Genomic DNA, 18,866 nt, shown 5'->3' with positions numbered 1-18,866 from the left:
TATGTAATTTTTAATAGCTTTACTAGTATGCATGTATTTCACAAGTTTTACCTGACATAGGGATACCATATAGATCTTATGGTAGAGGCTCCACTGTGCCGGGTAAAGAAAGTAAAGCCTCGAAACCCGTTAAGGCACTGGTATTTCTTCTAATGAGCCCTAAGGTGAGGTTCTACTACGAAATATTTCACTAGATTTAAGTCGCTTTTGTTCGTAAATTTACAATGACTTATATTTATTGATGACGACTTTGCATGGATTTGGAAATTTCTATTTGGTTGATGGTGCGGCTTTACTGTTTGGTCCTAGGTAGTTGGATAGATGAGTAAGGTCAAAACCTCGTTCAAGTGCACATTTGTCTCAATTGCTGGATTAGGACGACAGTTTTTTTTTGTTTTTTTTTTGCCAAGTAATTACCTCTTAAACATAATATATATTTATATATATATATATATATATATATATATATATATATATATATATATATATATATATATGTACTCTCGCTAACTCGAAGTTCACAGGGCCACGATTTTTCTTCGAATTACGTATAGTTCGAGTTATAGAGGTCCTTATACATTAAATTCAACTTGCAAAGGTAACGAGTTAAAGGTAAAACGAATGAAAATTCAAGATACAGACGTAAAAGGATCGCTAAATTTATTCCCTACAGCCACTACAAAGATAAGGTTAATTTTATTGCTGCATTAATATCAAATCAAGTTATTTATTGTATTAATAGAAAATACTCACAGCACACACGATGAAAAAAGAATGTACAAACACACTAAAAAGTAAAGTCCATATATTACCCTCACTGTGTAAAAGTCCCTAATCTTCTTCTGCTTAAGACTATTGGCAACACGTGTGTCAATCATACTTCCGAGTGAAACTGCTGGTGAAAAATCATTATCTGATAAATTACTGTTTTTCTTTCTAAAATTATACGTTAAGTACGGACTGCGGCTTTGGTTTCTTTAGGTGTAATGTCTGCCTTGTTTTGATCGTCACAAGGAGCGGTCTCATGGATGGTTAGGGATTCTACTATTTCTTGATCAGTTAATGTGCCGGTTAATGCTACCCCCTCGTCGACAAAGTTCTTAAAATGTTGATATCTTGTCTGATGTCAGCTGCATTATCGTATCACCTCATTCCACTCAGCCTCAACGTTAACGTCTAGTAGTTCCACTTCTAGTTGTTCTTCTACTTGCGGTTCATTTTCTGTTTCAGCTTGATTTTCTGGCACTTCTAATCGGTGTGCGTGTAACTGAACCATCATGTAACTGAACCCCAAGAAACTGAGCTCCTGTAACTGAACCCCCGTGTAAATGAACCACCGTGCAACTGAACCCCCGTGCAACTGAACCCTCGTGTAACTGAACCAACGGGCAAATGAACCATATTTAACTAAACCCTCGTGTAACTAAACCCCCGTGCAACTCAACCCTATTTAACTGAGCCTTCATGTAACTAAACCCCAGTGTAACTGAACCCCCGTGCAACTGAACCACCGTAGCAACTGAACCACCGTGCAACTGAACCACCGTGCAACTGAACCACCGTGCAACTGAACCACCGTGTAACTGAACCATCGTGCAACTGAACTACCATGCAACTGAAGCCTCGTGTAACTGAACCATCGTGCAACTGAACCACTGAACTCAGTTTGCATTGATTGTTTATTTAATTTCTGTTCGTTTTAAGTTTCATTTATACTTCAATAGGAAAATATGTTTTTTCGTTTTAAGCTTGATTTTCATATTCAATCTAAGAATTACTCGCTTTAAGATCTATTTATTCATTTGTATTATTACTTGTTGTACCTTTTTGCTATGATTGTTTATTTAATTTATATTTGTCTTGGGTTTCATTTATTCTTTAATAGTAATTTCTGGTCGCTTTGAGTTTGAATTTTAAAAGGTATTTATATCTGCTGAGCTTAAGTTTAAAATATCCTTTAATTTTCTTTTAAAAAATTGTTTTTAGGAATTTTTTTTTTAAATTAATTTAGATAACAATTACTCGCTTACGGGTTTCCATCACGGCATTCATTCGACTGTCTATAGCCGTTGTGTACCATTAAGCGAAACAGTACCGTAATTTCTTATCATTTTGGATTTGAATTATTATAGGAATTTATTTATGCTAGTCTTTAGTTTAATATGGCCGGGGGGGGGCGCTACCCCCCCCCCCCGCAAAAAACATCCCTTAGAGAAAATACCCCGAGGAAAATAACACCTCACGGAAAATACCTCCCTCCCAGAAAATACCTACTCATGGAAAATCTCCCCTCCCCCCCAAAAATAGCCCTTGCGGTTGTTTAGTTTCCAATTAATTTCGGCTTATAACAAAAGACTAGAAATGCCTGGGGATTATCAAACAATTTCTACTTCTATCCTCCTTTCTTCTCTCCCTTAGAGCTAATTCTGTATTTATTTGAAGGCTCAATGAGAGCCGAGATGATTTTGGCATCAAAATGCACCTTTTGAGGTATCTACCTCTCTTTCTAGCTACATAATAATCAGATAACCCCATTGCAGAAGTTTCAGTTCCTTTTTAAGTTTTTTTTTGTATTTGTCTATTGCTTACAGATAGTATTTGTCATTGGGAAACATACATACATTTTTTGTGTGGGGGTTTTCTGGGGGATCTTTCATGAGAAGAAAGTATTTGCACGGAGGGGGGGGGGGGGAAGATTTACACATAAATTCCTCTTTTCCACTTCCCTTAGAACTTCTCAATTAAACAAAAAATAACACGAGTCAAAAATATTTCTAAATTTTGAAAACCATAATTTCCACGAGGGGGTTATTTTCCCGGTGATGGCATTTCCGTGGGTGGAGGAGGGAAAATTTTCGGCGGGGGAGGGGGGAAAACGCTTAGACCCGTAGAAAGTGACAGGGTGAAGGGAACCCCCATTAACAGACATAAAAAAAAGAAATAAACCTGGATTTAAGAGTTTATGACGTCCGATTTTCTTTGTTTCTGTGACAACAAAACAGAGCATTTTTAAAAATCATCTTGACAGTAATTTATATAAAGACTTAAAAAAGCAAACAATTCAAACAAGGTTGAACATGTAAGGATTCTAACTTGTGTTTTACCCAATGTAAGTACGGTGGTTGAGCTGCACGAGCGTTCAGTTAACCGAGGGTTCAGTTGCACGGTGGTTCAGTTGCACAGTGGTTCAGTTGCACGGTGGTTCAGTTGTACGGTGGTTCAGTTAAATGGGGTTGAGTTGCACGGGGGTTCAGTTGCACGAGGGTTTAGTTAAAGGGGGTTCAGTAGCACGAGGGTTCAGTTGCACGGGGGTTCAGTTACAAGGTCGTTCAGTTGTACGGTGGTTGAGTTGCACGGTGGTTCAGTTGCACGGTGGTTCAGTTGCACGGTGGTTCAGTTACAAGGGTTCAGTTGCTTGGGGTTCAGTTACACGGTGGTTCAGTTACAATGGAACCCTCCTAATCAACACGACCTGAAGCAGTTGGTTATTGTTTTGTTCGTTTTTTTTTGTCCCAACATTTATTCGAAAATTGAATAGGCTCTAGAGGTTGATAACGCATACCTTTCCGTCTTCAATGTCGGAAGTATCTTTCTGATCACTTCAGTTTTGTTAAGTATCTTGAGATTTTTTATTATTCCTGCATCTAGTGGCATTTGTTTTTTACTGTTTTGGCCGGCAAAAATTGTACATTAACCCATTTTAGAGGAGGAATAGGAATATCTGTAATGCAGTTGTCCACAAACAACAGACGTGTGTTCAACAGACAGAGACTTTACTCCGTTGAAGCATCTAGGATTTTTCGCTTTAACAATAACGAAGGGCTTTAAGTTTGTTGATCCTGCTTTATTCGTTGCTAGTAAAATTATAACAATTTTTTGCTGTGTTTACCAACGTAGCATTTTTCATCTTTAAATTGATAGGTTTTATCAGGGAGGCACTTGACGTACAAACCTGTTTCTTCAGCGTTAAAAATGTTTTTCAACTTCAAAATATGCTTTAACGAGCCCTTCCATTAATCACGAACATTAATGTCCACAGGCGCACTCTCACCACAAACTTTTTTCAAAACGTAATATTATGCCTCTTATTAAAATTCTCAAGCCAACCGTTACTGACCTTAAAATTATCATGCCCTGGATGTTTGGTGAAGTGCTCAGCCTTTTCTAAAACCACTGAAACCCAAGAAGAATGTTTGCTTCTCTATATAGTTTAAATCATTATTCATGCACTCTTCTACATTAGCAAACTCAGATGATCTCTTCCTCTTACATTTAATGTTACCATCATTTGCTGGGTTTTCGATTTCTGACTTTTCCTTAAATTATGTATGCACAAGTGTACATGCCTAGCGATGTAAGCAACATAACAGCTATATCCCGGCCCAGATTTATCAATAGACCCACTAGTTCCGGGCCTAGAGGCGCACAATGCCAGGGGGGAAAATAATTATCACTGAGTGATCTTCGTCTTAACAAAAACTGGACTGAAGTGATTTACCGTCAAAGTGTCTGGTGCACTCTGCCGCCAGTCGCTGAACACTAGTAATAGAAAAGTGATTTTAAAACAACACAGGAATTCCGTAGCCACTTAGAAACTGCCAGATGTCTCCCAAGAATGGCATCCGAGAGTTCGGTATCACCTCTCTCTCTTTCATTAATTTTGGCTTATCAGTTGCGTTCTGTTCTGTTCTCCCATATCTCCCAATTCTCGGGGATTTCCCCAAAAATCTCGCCGACACGGAGCAGCAAAAACACTTGGGCCTAGAAGCGTAAAAGCTTTAAGTCCGGCTCTGGCTGTGTCTTTTTTCTCTTGCGTCCCTTCATGCACCATCTTAATTATCTCCATTTTCTCACCTACCGAATGTTTTTACTTGTCTTTTCGCACTCATTTTCACTCGAATTATGTACGCACAATCACAATACTATCGATGTAAACAACACGCACTCTGTACAGTACACAAAATTAAAATGCAATGACAACGCTGGTAGACGCTTTGGCAGATGTGATTCACCGACTCGTTGCAACCTGCACACCGAGGTTTCGGCTCAACGAGGCACGCTGAAAACACTTCGAGATACAAAAGTGAACTTCAACTTATGTAGGTAGAGTGAAAATTAAATTTGACTGGCTATTGCTCCACCCAAGTATAAAATTATACAAAATAGTTCTACATCGCAACTCGTTTTATAAACTTCTTTCGTCCACCTCAAACTTCAACGATGCAAAATAACTCTGCCTCACTACCGGTTTTATATATTCCTTTGCTCTACCCAAATAAACAAAATAATTCGACATCGCAGCTGGTTTTCATAAACGTCTTTGCTTTATCCGGATGTTCAATGGTGAAAAATAAATATATCGCAACCAGTTTTATCAACTTTTTTACTCTAAACTCTAAACCATGTATTCAAATTTACAAAATAACTCTACAAGGCAACCCGTTTTATAAACTTCTTTGCTCTAACCCAATATAAACATTTACAAAATAATTCTACAAGGCAACCGGTTTAATAAGCTTCCTCGATCTACCTAGCATTCAATTAGACAAAAAAAAACAACCCTATACCCCAACCGGTTTCAAAAACTTTTGCTCGACTTCAATGCGAGGAGAGAAGTTTCCGGGTATGAACTTTCCAGGAGAAATTTGACAGGGGGGGGGGGGGGAATTGCCAGAATTCCTATATGATATTCTTTTTATTTATCTTGCTTTCTCTGTGGCGACTCAATTTGGCATGTGAAGATATTCCAAGGGAATTGTCCAGGGGAAATTTTTAGCGCGCTTGGATTTTATTTTGGGAATTTTCCATGGGGGAGGGGGATTTTCCACGAGAGAAATCCTCTATAAGGGGATTTTCGGCAAGAGAACCTATCCATTAGGGAGGAGGATTTCTCATAAAAATTCTCAACGGAAGAGGGAATTTTCCTGCATGATTTGAAGAACGATCATAAATTAAATAAAACACGAGCCTTTTTTTTGATCAAAGTAGACTAAGGAGAATTTTCCAAGCAGAATTGCCCGAAGAAATTTTTCGGGAGTGATTTTCAGCAAGAATGGAATTGTCTAAAACGACGCAATCGGATACTTAACTATCCAAATCAAACACAATAAAGCACCACCATAACCCCAATCTAAAGATCAAAAAGCAAGATATTTCGAATCGGAGTTCCTAAGAATAATGAATATCATAGTTATCTATATTTTCGTCTTATTGCGGCTGTATATCATACAACCGCGCGGAGTATTCACGCTGAACACCAACGATGAGACAGGTTTTTATAGTTGTTTGAAGTTTAAAGCACCATTTTCATTTGAATTTTTAAAGACAAAACATAAAACAAATTAGATAAGGAGAAAATCAGTTTTCTCAACATTCAGAGCAGACCAGTATTTTTGCATTTCTATATGGTGATTTACTTTCTTTTTTGTCCTTAAGACGTCAAACGAAAACAAGATTAAACTGATCTTGAGTTTGAATAAAAAAAAAGAAATACAAAAGTTAAAGATTTGAATCAGGTGAAAAACTCTAGTTTTTCTTTTTGGAAAAAGAAAATTACCTAGATACATATATTTTTGTTGAAAATAACATTTAAACTTCTGAGTTCATCATATTCAAAGAGATTATTTCACGTTTCGTCTTTTTTATCAGTATCATCATTGAACGTTCTTTTAAAAATAAGCCCAAGAAAACAATGTAAAACTTTACTTAAAAAGCCTCTACAGCCTTAACGATCAGTATCAATCACATGGGTGGCATTTGGTAATTTATGGCAGGTGCAGCAGCCACGTACGGATTATACGTGGGTTAAAACAGCGTTTCAAGAAGAAGGAACTCGAACTCACCTGACATTGTAGTTGACGTTACAACCTCAGAAGTCGCAGATGACATAGAGACTGTGGAAGACTCAAAAGAGCTGGGAAGGCGTATTGTACTAGGAACTGGGGGCGGTGGATTCGACAGACCTGAAAACAGGTCAAGCTTCAAACTCGACGCCAACATTTTCACGTTAACATACATGGTAACGACAGTTTTGTCAAGAAAGTAATAACAATAATAACATATTTTTAAATTTCTTTTCGTTAATGAGTAAAAAGGTATACACACCTATTGTTGACTTTGAATGAAATTTAAGTTAGCTTGAGAGATGCTAACAACAAAAATCAAAAACTTTTGCACTCTCTACATAAATAATACCCTTTAAATATACTTTCTGCATTCCGTATATAAACAAATAAAAGAGGTTTCAAACCTATTGTCAACTTTTAACGAAACATAAAATAAATTCAGCGAAAAAACAAATTATTGGCTAGAAAATGTATTTATGAATTAGGAAATAAATAACTTGCAGAAAGGTCGTAAGCTTCTTTCTTTTTTGAAACCTGTCAACTACGATTTTTAAGCTTTTCTACTGAGTTTGAGGCCATTGCCACATTTTTGTCAGTGTTGTCACGTTGAAATGTGAAAATGAATTAACAAAACCAATTCGTAAAATTTGACAACACTTTTCAATCGCAAAAATTCAAACATTAACAGTCTGTTGATATATAAAGATTACAACTTCAAAGGAAAGCTAAACCTTTTTAAGCTGTATAGTGCCATATGTTTTTCGCTTAATTTTTGCTGACTTTTCACCCACGTTTCTCTATTTTAAATTGGCACCAGCTGCTACTAAAAACTGCAGAACTGCAGAATTTTCTAGAATTTTTTCCTAGTTTTTCTTAGACATACATAGTTGTGCAAGCTGCTACTCAACAAATCCAAACAATAAGATTTCCTTCCTCGGTACTTTAATCTTTTTCGTAAAAATATCTATTTAAATATTTTAAGCTTTAAATATGATCATAAATAAGGCGTATTTTTCCTCAAGCAAGTTGATAAGAGGTGTTCTAAGAATCTTAAAAGTTCAGCACGGAAACCTAGTCTGGTAGAGTGTGGGTAAAATTATTTGCATAAGCCATAGATTTTTTTTCTTATAGATTTTTTTCATAGTCAAAAATTTATATGATTAGGCACATCATGTCTTTCTTCCTTCTTCTAAGGCCTATATCAGACAGGGTTGCCATTTTGGTCTGGAAGAATTTACTAAATCTGAGAAAAAAAATTTACTATTCGCATCTGTTTTTACTAAATGCTCAAAGAACATTTTTCGTGCGTGCGGCTGCCGCACGCGCACCATCAAGCATCGATAATTACTATAGGAGGATAATCAATGGGATTTCCACAATCTTTTTCCTTCTTTCTTCTTTTTTCTCTTTTCTTCTTTTCTTTCGTTTTCATAGTATGATTGAAAATTCCAAAAACCTAGAAGTTCAAAAGTCCTTTTTTTTATTATTTGGATGTAGGCTACTACTGGATAGGCTTCATATTCCAGATGCGGTGTATCCAAGACGTCAAAGAATAGTCTGGAATCTTAGATTCTGGAAATCCTGTTGGTGAAGCCCGGCTTTGAATTTATTAACGGTCTTCATGGTCATGAAATTCAGATATATTGCAAAATTAAAAACCCCAGTTTCCGTTTTTAGGTTTGAAATCTAAACCCTTCAATTTGGCATTTTAAAAAGGAAATTTGCCATTTTTTAAAAAACTAATTGGGCTGGTCTTTAAATAAGGGATAACGTGCTCACAAAGATTTCTGGCAAATTTTAAAGCAATTAATGTAGGATTTTTTTAAACAGATTTTTTTCTGGATTCTCTATCGTTCGTATTCAAGGGAATCAAAAACCAATGCAATGTAGTCACTTCAAAACGAAAATGACGTAATCGGCTACCAGTTTAGTTGTAAAATTATTTAAATTAAAAAGTGCGCCTCAAATTGGACTAGGGCTTCCAAGATATATAAAACTTATATAAAATACAATAATTAATTTAAAAAAAATAACATTGTATCAATATTCTTCAGATCAGGCAAATCATACAAATTGAAAGGTAAAGAGAAAAACACGTAGTCACAATTAAAAAGTCGCACTTAAAAGGCCTCAATCGTCCTCGGCCTCGTCCAAATTTAAAGTATCCACCAGTGCCGAATTCTGACTGAAGGGATCTACTTGTTTCCATTTCCTGATAGCCCGAGTCAAATCGCTGGGGATCACCTAGTCAGGTACTCCACTTGACGACCTGAGAACAAGTTGCTTCGTTTTCATCAGGGACGAAGCACTCGAGACATTTAGCCTTTACCGTTTCTTATTTTTGATGACCGACAAAAGCAAGAACTGTCTCTCTGCTCCAGCACTTGAATATGGCAAGCTGCTGAGTCAGAAAGAACTTAAGTAAGTATTGATAACGTCCGTTTCCAGCAGCGACTTTAAAAAGGGACAAGGCTAACTAACAAACGTAGCAGCTGTTATGAGAGTGTGGGAAAATTTTCTGAAAACAAATTAAGCCGGCATACCAGTCTTGATTTTAAATAATTTGCCTTTCAAAGCGAGTAAAAAGAAGAAGCCGAAAGAAAAGTAGAGATTTTTAAGCGCTAGGATTGACGCGAAATCGCAAAAATGAGAGCAATAGTAGCCATAATGTCTAACGTAATCGAAATCAGATTTTATAATGAACGGACTCTAATTTTTTCCCAATTCATGGAAAATAACAAGTTTTGTTTACTACAAATCATGACTTTTTACTATATTTCGGGAAATTTGCTAGATCCTCTAAATTTACTAGATTTATTTTTTTACTAGATCTAGTAAAATCCTACTGACGGTGGCAACCCTGATATCAGTTATAGTCAAAACATACTAGGGCCGTTTTTTAGCACTAAGATCTTGCATCTTTCTGCAAAGATTATCGTTTTTTAACTCATCTTTGTTCTAAGATCTTACAGTTCACTGGTGTTAGCAAAAAGTGTGAAGAACACCACTGTTCTGCCATATAGAACAATGATGAGAGAACTTTGATGATATACTCATCATTGTTCTCAGACCGCTGATCAGAGCAGAATGCTAAAAGATGTTTACATAAAAACGACAAAAGATGTAAGATCTTAGTTCAAAGATTTCACTTTTAAGTATTTTCTGACCAAAGATGTAAAATCTTAGCACATTGATGAGTGAAAAAATAGGCCTACTTTATCAACAGGCTAAATACCCGGACTGAAACATGATTTCATCAATCACGTTGAGCTTGTTGTCTGCTAGAACCGCCCACACGCGCAGTGGCGTAGTCGGCTAAAATTTCTGTACCAGTTTGCATTTCTCTGTACCAGAGGAACATTTAGTTGCCACAAGGTATTGACGCATTTAATATGCATTTAGCGTTTAATATACTAAAAGAGACTAAAGGTTTAATTCTAATTGAATAAATAAAATTGAAATACTTTTATGATAAATAAAATTTAAATTGTGTAATATATATTTTCATTTCAATGTTGTAATAACTGGAAAAGAGAATATTTGTAATATAATTCGCTTTCAGTGAAGCGCCAATGACGCAGTGGGTTTTACATTTTTAAAGTTAGGAAAGGAGGCAGTAGCTAAATTCTTGTTTGTAGTGAAACTAAATTTGTCGTGAACGGTCTTGGGAAGAAAAAAGATAACCAAATATTGGATATATAATGATATCAGCTGCTGAAAAGCCTATTAATTGAAAATTTAACTTTACCGTAATTTTATTTTCAACGTTGTAATAAGTACGTAAGAAAATATTTGAGGGGCTTATGAGGGGGAAACCCCCTCATATATTTGTATTTTATTGCCAGAAGAAAGATCACGGACGCGTGTTTGTTTTTTTCCCCCAGGGGCGATCGTATCGACCCAGTGGTCCTAAAATTTCGCGAGAGGGCTCATTCGTAGGGAAACTAAAAGTTCTAGTTCCCTTTTTAAGTGACCGAAAAATTGGAGGGCAACTAGACCCCCTCTCACACTCAGTTTTTCTAAAAGCCACCGGATCAAAATTTTGTTCAGCATAGTCTAAATATCTAATAACTGTTTCTTTGAGGGCGACTTCATCCCCCACAGTCCCCGGGGGAAGGGCTGCAAATTATGAACTTTACCCATTGTTTACATAGGTTATTGGTAAGCACAGTTTATAAATTATAGGCAGTATGATCTTTCCCTATCTCACCCATTATAAAAACCCAGACCGAGGTGCGAGTGCTCCAGAGAACGTAGAAACATAAGCGACATTACATCTTTTCACGGGCAGACAAGTCAGATTTCTCTTGAACACGAAACTTGGCTTCAACGTTGGAACAATAAATATTGAAGAAACTAATTTTAAATTAATTTATTCCAATATATATATATGAAAATCAGTAATTAGTAGTGCAATGTTATTATTAGATGTTTTTAGGAATTAAAAGTAGGTTTCGAAGTCTCAAGTTGGTTTCAAAGGCATTTTGAGAAAGTTTCTGCCAAAATACGTGTTCCAGGGTAATTGGACTGCTGATGGCAGATCAAATGAGAGGAGCTGTTTGTACGCGCTAATGCAAGAATAAGTGGGAGGAGCTATTTGTTCGCACCAAGAGTGAAGCGCCAGAAATTATCTGTGGTAAACTTACTGCTATATCTTTATACTGTGTTGGCAAGTATACAGACATTTTCAGGGGGGATTTTTTCTGGTGGGGGGTCGGGGGATTGAGTTACGTGGGAGGATCTTTCCATGGAGGAATTTTTCATGGGGGAAGATTATTTCCATGAAGGGGAAATTCTCTTTGAATAACCCTACTGTAGAGGTTTCAAGCTTCTATCTGCAAAAATGTGGAATTTTGTATTCGCCAGAAGAAAGATCAAGGATACGGTTTTTTTTTTTTTTTTTTTTTTTTTTTTTTTTTTTTTTTTTTGCTTTTTCCTACGCGTACGAATAGGAACCTGTCTATTTCACAGAAAAAGGAGCGTATTCGGCAAATATTTCAAATTTATACGAAATTCTTCATTCAAAGGAAAAAATTCGTTTTACCAAACCAAAAGTAAGGAATAATAAGTAAGATTAAACAATTCTAAGCATCTATATTAAGTATCTGCTATAGAATCTTAACGAAAATCACACCATCAGATTCAGCGTATCAGATACCTTTGCTGTAGAGGTTTCAAGATCCTATCTGCAAAAATGTGTAATTTTGTTGTTGTTGTTTTTTTTTTTGTTTTTTTTTTTTGCCAAAAGAAATATCAGGGATTATTTTTTTGTTTTGTTTTTGTTTATTTGTTTTGTTTTTTTTCCCCAGGGGTGATCGTATCAACCCAGATGTCCTAGAATGTCATGAAAGGGCTCATTCGAGCGGAAATTAAAAGTTCTAGTTCCCTTTTTAAGTGACCAAAAAAATTGGAGGGCATCTAGACCCCCTCCCACACTCAGTTTTTCCCAAAGTCACCGGATCAAAATTGTGCTCAGCATAGTCTAAATATCTAATAACTGTTTCTTTGAGGACGACTTCATCCCCCACAGTCCCCGGGGAAGGGCTGCAAATTATGAACTTTACCCATTGTTTACATATAGTATTGGTTATTGGTAAGAATACAGACATTTTCAGGGGGATTTATTTCTGGTGGGGAGGGGGGGGTCGGGTGATTGGGTTACGTGGGAGGATCTTTCTATGGAACAATTTTCATGGGAAAAGAGAATTTCCATGAAGGGGGCGCTGGATTTTCCAGCATTACTTAAAAAACAATCAGAAATTAAATAAAAAAACTATTTTTTTCAATTGAAAGTAAGGAGCAACATTAAAACTTAAAACGAACAGAAAATATTACGCATACGAAGGAGTTCGTCCTCTCGTCAATTCCTCGCTCTTTACGCTAAAATATTTTTAGTAATTTCAAAAGAGCTATTTATTATAATTAAACAGCCTTTGTGATTCAGGGGTCATACTTAAAGAATTGGAACAAGATTCGAACTTTAGCGTTAAGAGCGATGTATTGACGAGGGGGCGACCCCCTCATATTACATATATGAAAAAGTTGACCCCCTCGTCAATGCCTCGCTCTTTACGCTAAAGTTGGAATTTTGTTAAATAATGGCCGACATAAGCAATGATTTGTTTGTCTTGTTTTCCGGCCAATCTTAGCATTTAATTTCGCCTTAAGCAGCTTCAGAACTACGTTTTTTATGTGATAATAAACCAAAGATATTGTATGTCTTAAACTTGTGATAGTTATTAAATAAAAAAAAAAAAAAAAACAAGTTTTTCCAACTGAAAGTAAGGAATAATATTAAAACTTGAAAAAAAAAACATAAATATCTTTTCTTTAAATTTGAGAATTGCTCAACTTGTGACTTTCATTTTCATACAAATAGTTTCGACCTATTTGACCGTTTCGTTACAATGCCTTACAAAATTAGTTCCGCAAATATCGATAATATAAGTTACGTGAGAGAATCTTTCCATGGAGAAATTTCTCGTGGGGGAAGGGAATTCCTGGAAGGGTGAGCTGGATTTCCCTACGTTATTTAAAAAACGATCAGCAATTGAATAAAGAACAAGTTTTTTTTTTCAATTGAAAGTAAGAAGCATCATTAAAACTTAAACAGAAAATATAACGTATATGAGTTGGGTTGCCTCTCGTCAATAGCTCGCTCTTGCGCTAAAGTTTCTTTTTTAACTTTTAAAAGAAGTTATTACTCTATATAACAGCCTTTGTGATTCATGAGTCATTCTTAAACAACAGGAACAAAAATGAAACTTAGGTTATTATATGGTTATTATTAGTTCCAAAAAGTAAAATTAATATGCAAATTTTGTTTTAACTTTTCATGTACGGTGAGCCAAATTGGAACCTGCATTAGTTGAAAAACGTTCAGAAATTAAATAAAAAAAACAAGTTTTTTTTTTAACTGAAAGCAAGAAGCAACATTAAAAGTTAAAACGAACAGAAATATTACCGTATATGTAAAAGGGTTGTCCCCTCCTCAACACCTCACTCTTAACGCTAAAGTTTTTATTGTTTAAAAAAGTAGAGTTGTGACAGAGTCAGACTTTAGTGTAAAGAGCGAGGCGTTGAGGAGGGAACAGCGCCTTTCATATACAGAATAATTTCTGTTCGTATTAAATTGTAATGTCGTTCATTACTTTCAGTTAAAAAACTTGTTTTTTTTTCATTTAATTCAAAAAGAAAAGCGTATTGCTTACACATAGCATTTGTCATTGGGAAGTAAACAGACATTTTTCGGGAGGCGAATTTTTTCTGGGGGAATTTTCAGTGGTAGGTGTGGGGGATCCCCATCTTAAATACTTTACCCTTTAGGCTAAAGTATGATTTTGTATCACAATCCTTTACGAACAAAAAGTGAAACACAAGGTTCGTTAAAATAGAATAAGATAGCTTTTTGAACATTCTAAATAACGCTAGCGTAAAGAGTGAGGTATAATGGAAGGTGTATCCTCCCCATATCATAATATTTCTGTTCATTTAATTTTTAATGTTGATCCTTAGTTTCAGTTGAAAAAAACCCTGCTTTGTTTGTTTAATCACTCAAACAAACAATTCTCATGGGAAGACATTGAAATGTAGCGATTTCACGCTTAGGATGACGTGACCTGCAATCAGTTCCATTGCCTTTGCATCCCCTTTGTCAACGTAGCGTTAATCAGCTACGCAAGGGTGGAATGTGACGTAAATTATGCAAGTAAGGTACACAATTTTCCTGGGGTTTTGACCATAACTTATATAACGTATAGGGTGCATTCTACCCACTAAGAAAAGGCACATGGAGACGGCTCAAAACAGGGCGTCTGGAGTATTTTAATGTTTTTCGGTCTGAGCTACATATATTACGTAAATATTTTTGGAGTTGTAAAAAAAACAAAAAAACGTTGCCACCAAAAAAGCCTGCTTGGTGAAAAATACTTCTAATTTGTAAAACCGAAATTGACATTAACAGTTGGATTAGATGTGGAATCAATCACCCAATGTTTTTTAAGGACTATTTTGAAATGAAGAAGAAGAAGAATTTCAATTGCAAAAGAAGTAGAAAAGAAGAAATATTTTCTGTTCGTTTTAAGTTCTTCTCTAAAAAGAAGAATTTCAATTGCAAGTCTAAAACCCTTGGGTTTAAATTTAACTACTAAGCCACGCATTAGCCGGTTTGGTTGATTCTTTGCACAGACTGTGTTGCATTAATAATAGCTAGAAAACATGAAAAACACAACATAATGCACAAACAGTCAACGATAGTGACATAAAACTATACCAACTGACTTTCAAAACAGCACTACACATACAAATACAATTAAGTTTTACATCATCCAAAAACTTAACTGAATTGCAAAAACAAAAGTAACAAAACGAAATAGAAATCCTAATATTAAGCATTGGTGGCATAAACTGAATAATATTGTCTGCTCTATACTACTATTACTACTAACAACAACACGCCGCAGCACCGAGTCACCTGAAGTCGATACAGCTACGCACGTTCCGCCTTTATCCCAATCTATTCAAAGCATCCCTCTTTACACCCTCCCAGGAAGTTCCCATTTCTCTTAAGTATTTATTTACCACATCCTCCCACCCCAACCGTGGACGACCTGCTTTTGGTTTAGCACTAGAAGGTCGGCCTATGGTTACGAGATAAGATCGAAAATTCCCATATCGTTTAGAATAGCCCTAATTTTGAGACACAATTCCAATTTGAGAAAATTCCCCCGTGGAAAAACCCCCAGCAGAAAATTTGTCCCTCCCCCGCCAAAAATGTATGCATACTTCCCAATAACAAATACTATGCGTAAACAATGGGCAAATTTTATAACTTATAGACCTTTCCCCTAGGGCTGTGGGGGTATGTCGGCATACCCCCTGATGTAAGTCGGCAGCTAAATGCCTATTTCATTTTTAAATCTGTTTTGAAAGGAACCTAGATCTTCCTGCCTTCTTTTGTTTGGTCATAAAAACAACAGATTTTGCATAAAATACTTTTTGCACAACAAGAGGCAGATATAAAGAACATATTTCCAATACAGAGAACATCGAGAGCGCATTGAAATTTATGTAGGGTTACAAAGTGTTACTTCCACATTTACTACAAAACAAAAGCCTCAAAACAAAAAGTCATGGATAATGAGTTCTTAATTTTATTATTTTTCACTTCATCCATAGCTATAACACAGGACTTATCATGCCGCAATACCAAAAACTATTTTCTTACCTTTTAATTATTAATTAGTCAACAGTGAACCGTTCTATTATATGGACAGGGTTTACATAAAAATAATGTTTTTTCCCTTATATGTAGTGCCCTATTGACAGTTATCCAATTAAAAAAAAAGTAAACACAGAATTAAAAAAGACGCGTTGTTCATTGGGGTCAACACTACATGATCAATCTGAAAATTTTTCATAGGTTAAAAATGAAATCAGTATAAAAAATGAATTTATGACAAAAAAAAACACTATTATAAAAGTATACATATTTGGTTAATAATCGTTTATAAATAAGCTTCGTCTAATCCACAAAAGAAAATAACAATACAAAAAATAACATCACACCATTACCAGAAGAAAAAAAAATTATTTTCACAATGTTAACTTTTATCCTTGCTAGTTTGATTCTGTCAAATAAATAACAAGTATTTAATCAGAACATGAAAATAGCCTCAAATCTTCACTAAAAACAGGAGACATGTTCCAATATTGAAGAATAAATGCAACAGAGTATCTAGCAGAGTACAGGGGATTTGAAACCTAAGGTTCTTCTGTCGAGTCGAGCTCCCCGTGATATATCTTGCTTATTGGGTCAATTATTAGTGTAGCCATACAAAAACAGATAATCACTGAAACAAGTGACCTATTTAGTCCTTGTGGTACGCCAAGTTCCGGGGTCCATTTCTTACGTTGACTTTATAAATAAGACAAATATGAAACAAGTGAAATATCAATCCATCTGATATGCCTAGTTTATTATTTCTATTAGTTTTGTAGTGTTTTAAAAATATACCAACGTTGAAACACCTGAATTTTTCAGCCGTTTTGGTACACCATTTTTTCCTCGCCATTTTCATGGCGCCAGGCCGCTAGAAACTTGGGGCATAATATGCCACTAAATACTAAACTAAAAACAACTATTTTATCAGGTCTATTATTTGGGTAGAAAACAGTCAAAGATTGAAATAAGTGAATTTTCCTATCCTAATTTATTAGAATCTGTGACTTGCGTAGTTTAAAAAAAGAGACGAACGTTGAAACAAGTGAACCGTTTATTAATAAATGACTGAATTTTCATGACAAGTACAGAGGCGTCGTGACTTGATTTTAGCTCACAAAAGGAAAAAAAACGAAATGTAACAAAAATAGTCAAACAACAAAAAAATCATCTCTACGGGCTAATGAAAGCAATAAATCTTCTCTCACGGTACTAAGACAATCACAAATACGTTTAAGGTCAGGATATCCGACTTTCAGTAGAAAGACGAGGTATAATTATTTAGATAGTAGTTGGAACGGTAGGGATTTCCACCTAGAAAAAAATCAAATACTAATTCCTCAATCACTAAAATTTGTTAATATGAAAACAAACTACATTTTTTTATTTCCTTAAACTATAAAAAAAAAATGCATAGAGGGGTTAGTATTTACTTGCCGTGTTTTTCAGAAATAATAGTTAAATGTCAGTTAAAGAGTGTTCGAAAAAAGCTCATACACTTGACACAGGAAAATTGATAAAACAATGTGTTTGTTAAACTTGACGGACAAGCAAAAGAGATTTCTCATTTGACTTCTGTGGAATTGCTACTAATACTCAAAAGTGTAACTAGAATTTCCCTGCTGAAAGATTTAGAGGGCTTATTTTAGGAAAAACATTGAAGCGGAAACCGTTGGCAAAAATCGTTAGCGAAAAATGTTAGCGTTGAAGCGGAAGTCGTTCGTATTTTTTGACAAAAAAAAAATCTATGTCGAAACAACTACTATCTTCAAAAAACATCTGCTCCAAGAGGGTCATTTGTTAGTTTATTCTAGCCGGGTTTTGTCACCTCAATCAGCTTCCTCTGGCCCTCAACCCTGAGGAATACAGCCTTGCATTATCTCCTTCCGCTGGTTAAAGTTGGCCGACTGTGAGGTAAAGGAGTTTTGAAATATGGTGGGTATGAAATTTGAGGTAAAATTCTGAAGACTATTAATGTGATTTTTAAAAAGGGGAAGCACCAAGCGATTTTAGGAAAACTTTAATTGCAACCCTCTATAAGAAAGGTAACAAGAGTTACCTTCAAGACTGTGTGATTATAGAGGCATTAGCCAGGTTTCTGTGGGAAGCCAGTACTTAGAACAATGGTACTAAATTAGAGATGCTGTAGACAAAATTTTTAGAAGATCAGGGTGGTTTTAGGCAGAGAAGAGTATGCGAAGACCAAATTTTCATTCATAAATTAATAATTGAGAAGTGCCTGAATTATGAAACACTTGTAGTCCTCAGTGTTATAGATTATGAGCAGTTATTTGAATCCGCCGATAGGAGAGCTTCGGTTAAGATCTTCTATGGATACTATACCCTGTATGGTATACTAGATAAATAAATTAAAGTGATAAGTGCTATGTATGAGAACAATATTGCTGCAGTCAAGTTACGAAATGGGGTTAGTGGCTGGTTTGAAATTGAATGAGGAGCTAAATAGGGTGGAATTTAACCCCAATTATATGGATCATTTGGAAGGATTTGTTCCTAAGGAACACAGCAAAGGGTAAGGGAGAGCAAGAAATCAAATGGGAATGTAAAACTGTCCTAGACTTAGATTATTTGTTTCTAGGCGTTTACCCCCCCCCCCGCCCCCCGTGGAAAATACCCTCGGGTAAATACAGCTCCTTGGAAAATAAGGCTTTCCAAATTTGAGAAGTTTATTGGGAACCTACAAATTCTAAATTGTTTAAGTTTTCAAAGACAAAAGCGTTGTCAAATTCTATGAGTTTGTTTTTCTTATCTTCCAAGTGTAAAACTACCACAAATCACCA

The 18,866-nt window shown here is 35.6% G+C and overlaps 1 protein-coding gene across 1 annotated transcript in view; it reads right to left on the bottom strand.

Annotated features, from left to right (window-relative positions):
- mei-P26 (E3 ubiquitin-protein ligase meiotic P26) overlaps positions 1-18,866 on the bottom strand; it is a 104,864-nt gene that overhangs the window by 27,258 nt on the left and 58,740 nt on the right. The window contains exon 13 of the mRNA XM_089099162.1: positions 6,843-6,962. Coding sequence (XP_088955288.1) covers positions 6,843-6,962 — 120 coding nt within the window. The remainder of the gene's footprint in view (positions 1-6,842; positions 6,963-18,866) is intronic.

This window comes from Artemia sp. Qi Xiang Cuo, chromosome 2 (genome assembly GCF_049724085.1).
Source record: "Artemia sp. Qi Xiang Cuo chromosome 2, ASM4972408v1, whole genome shotgun sequence".
NCBI lineage: Eukaryota > Metazoa > Arthropoda > Branchiopoda > Anostraca > Artemiidae > Artemia > Artemia sp. Qi Xiang Cuo.
The sequence above is the reverse complement of the archived record's forward strand: the minus strand, read 5'-3'. Positions and strand labels throughout refer to the sequence as shown.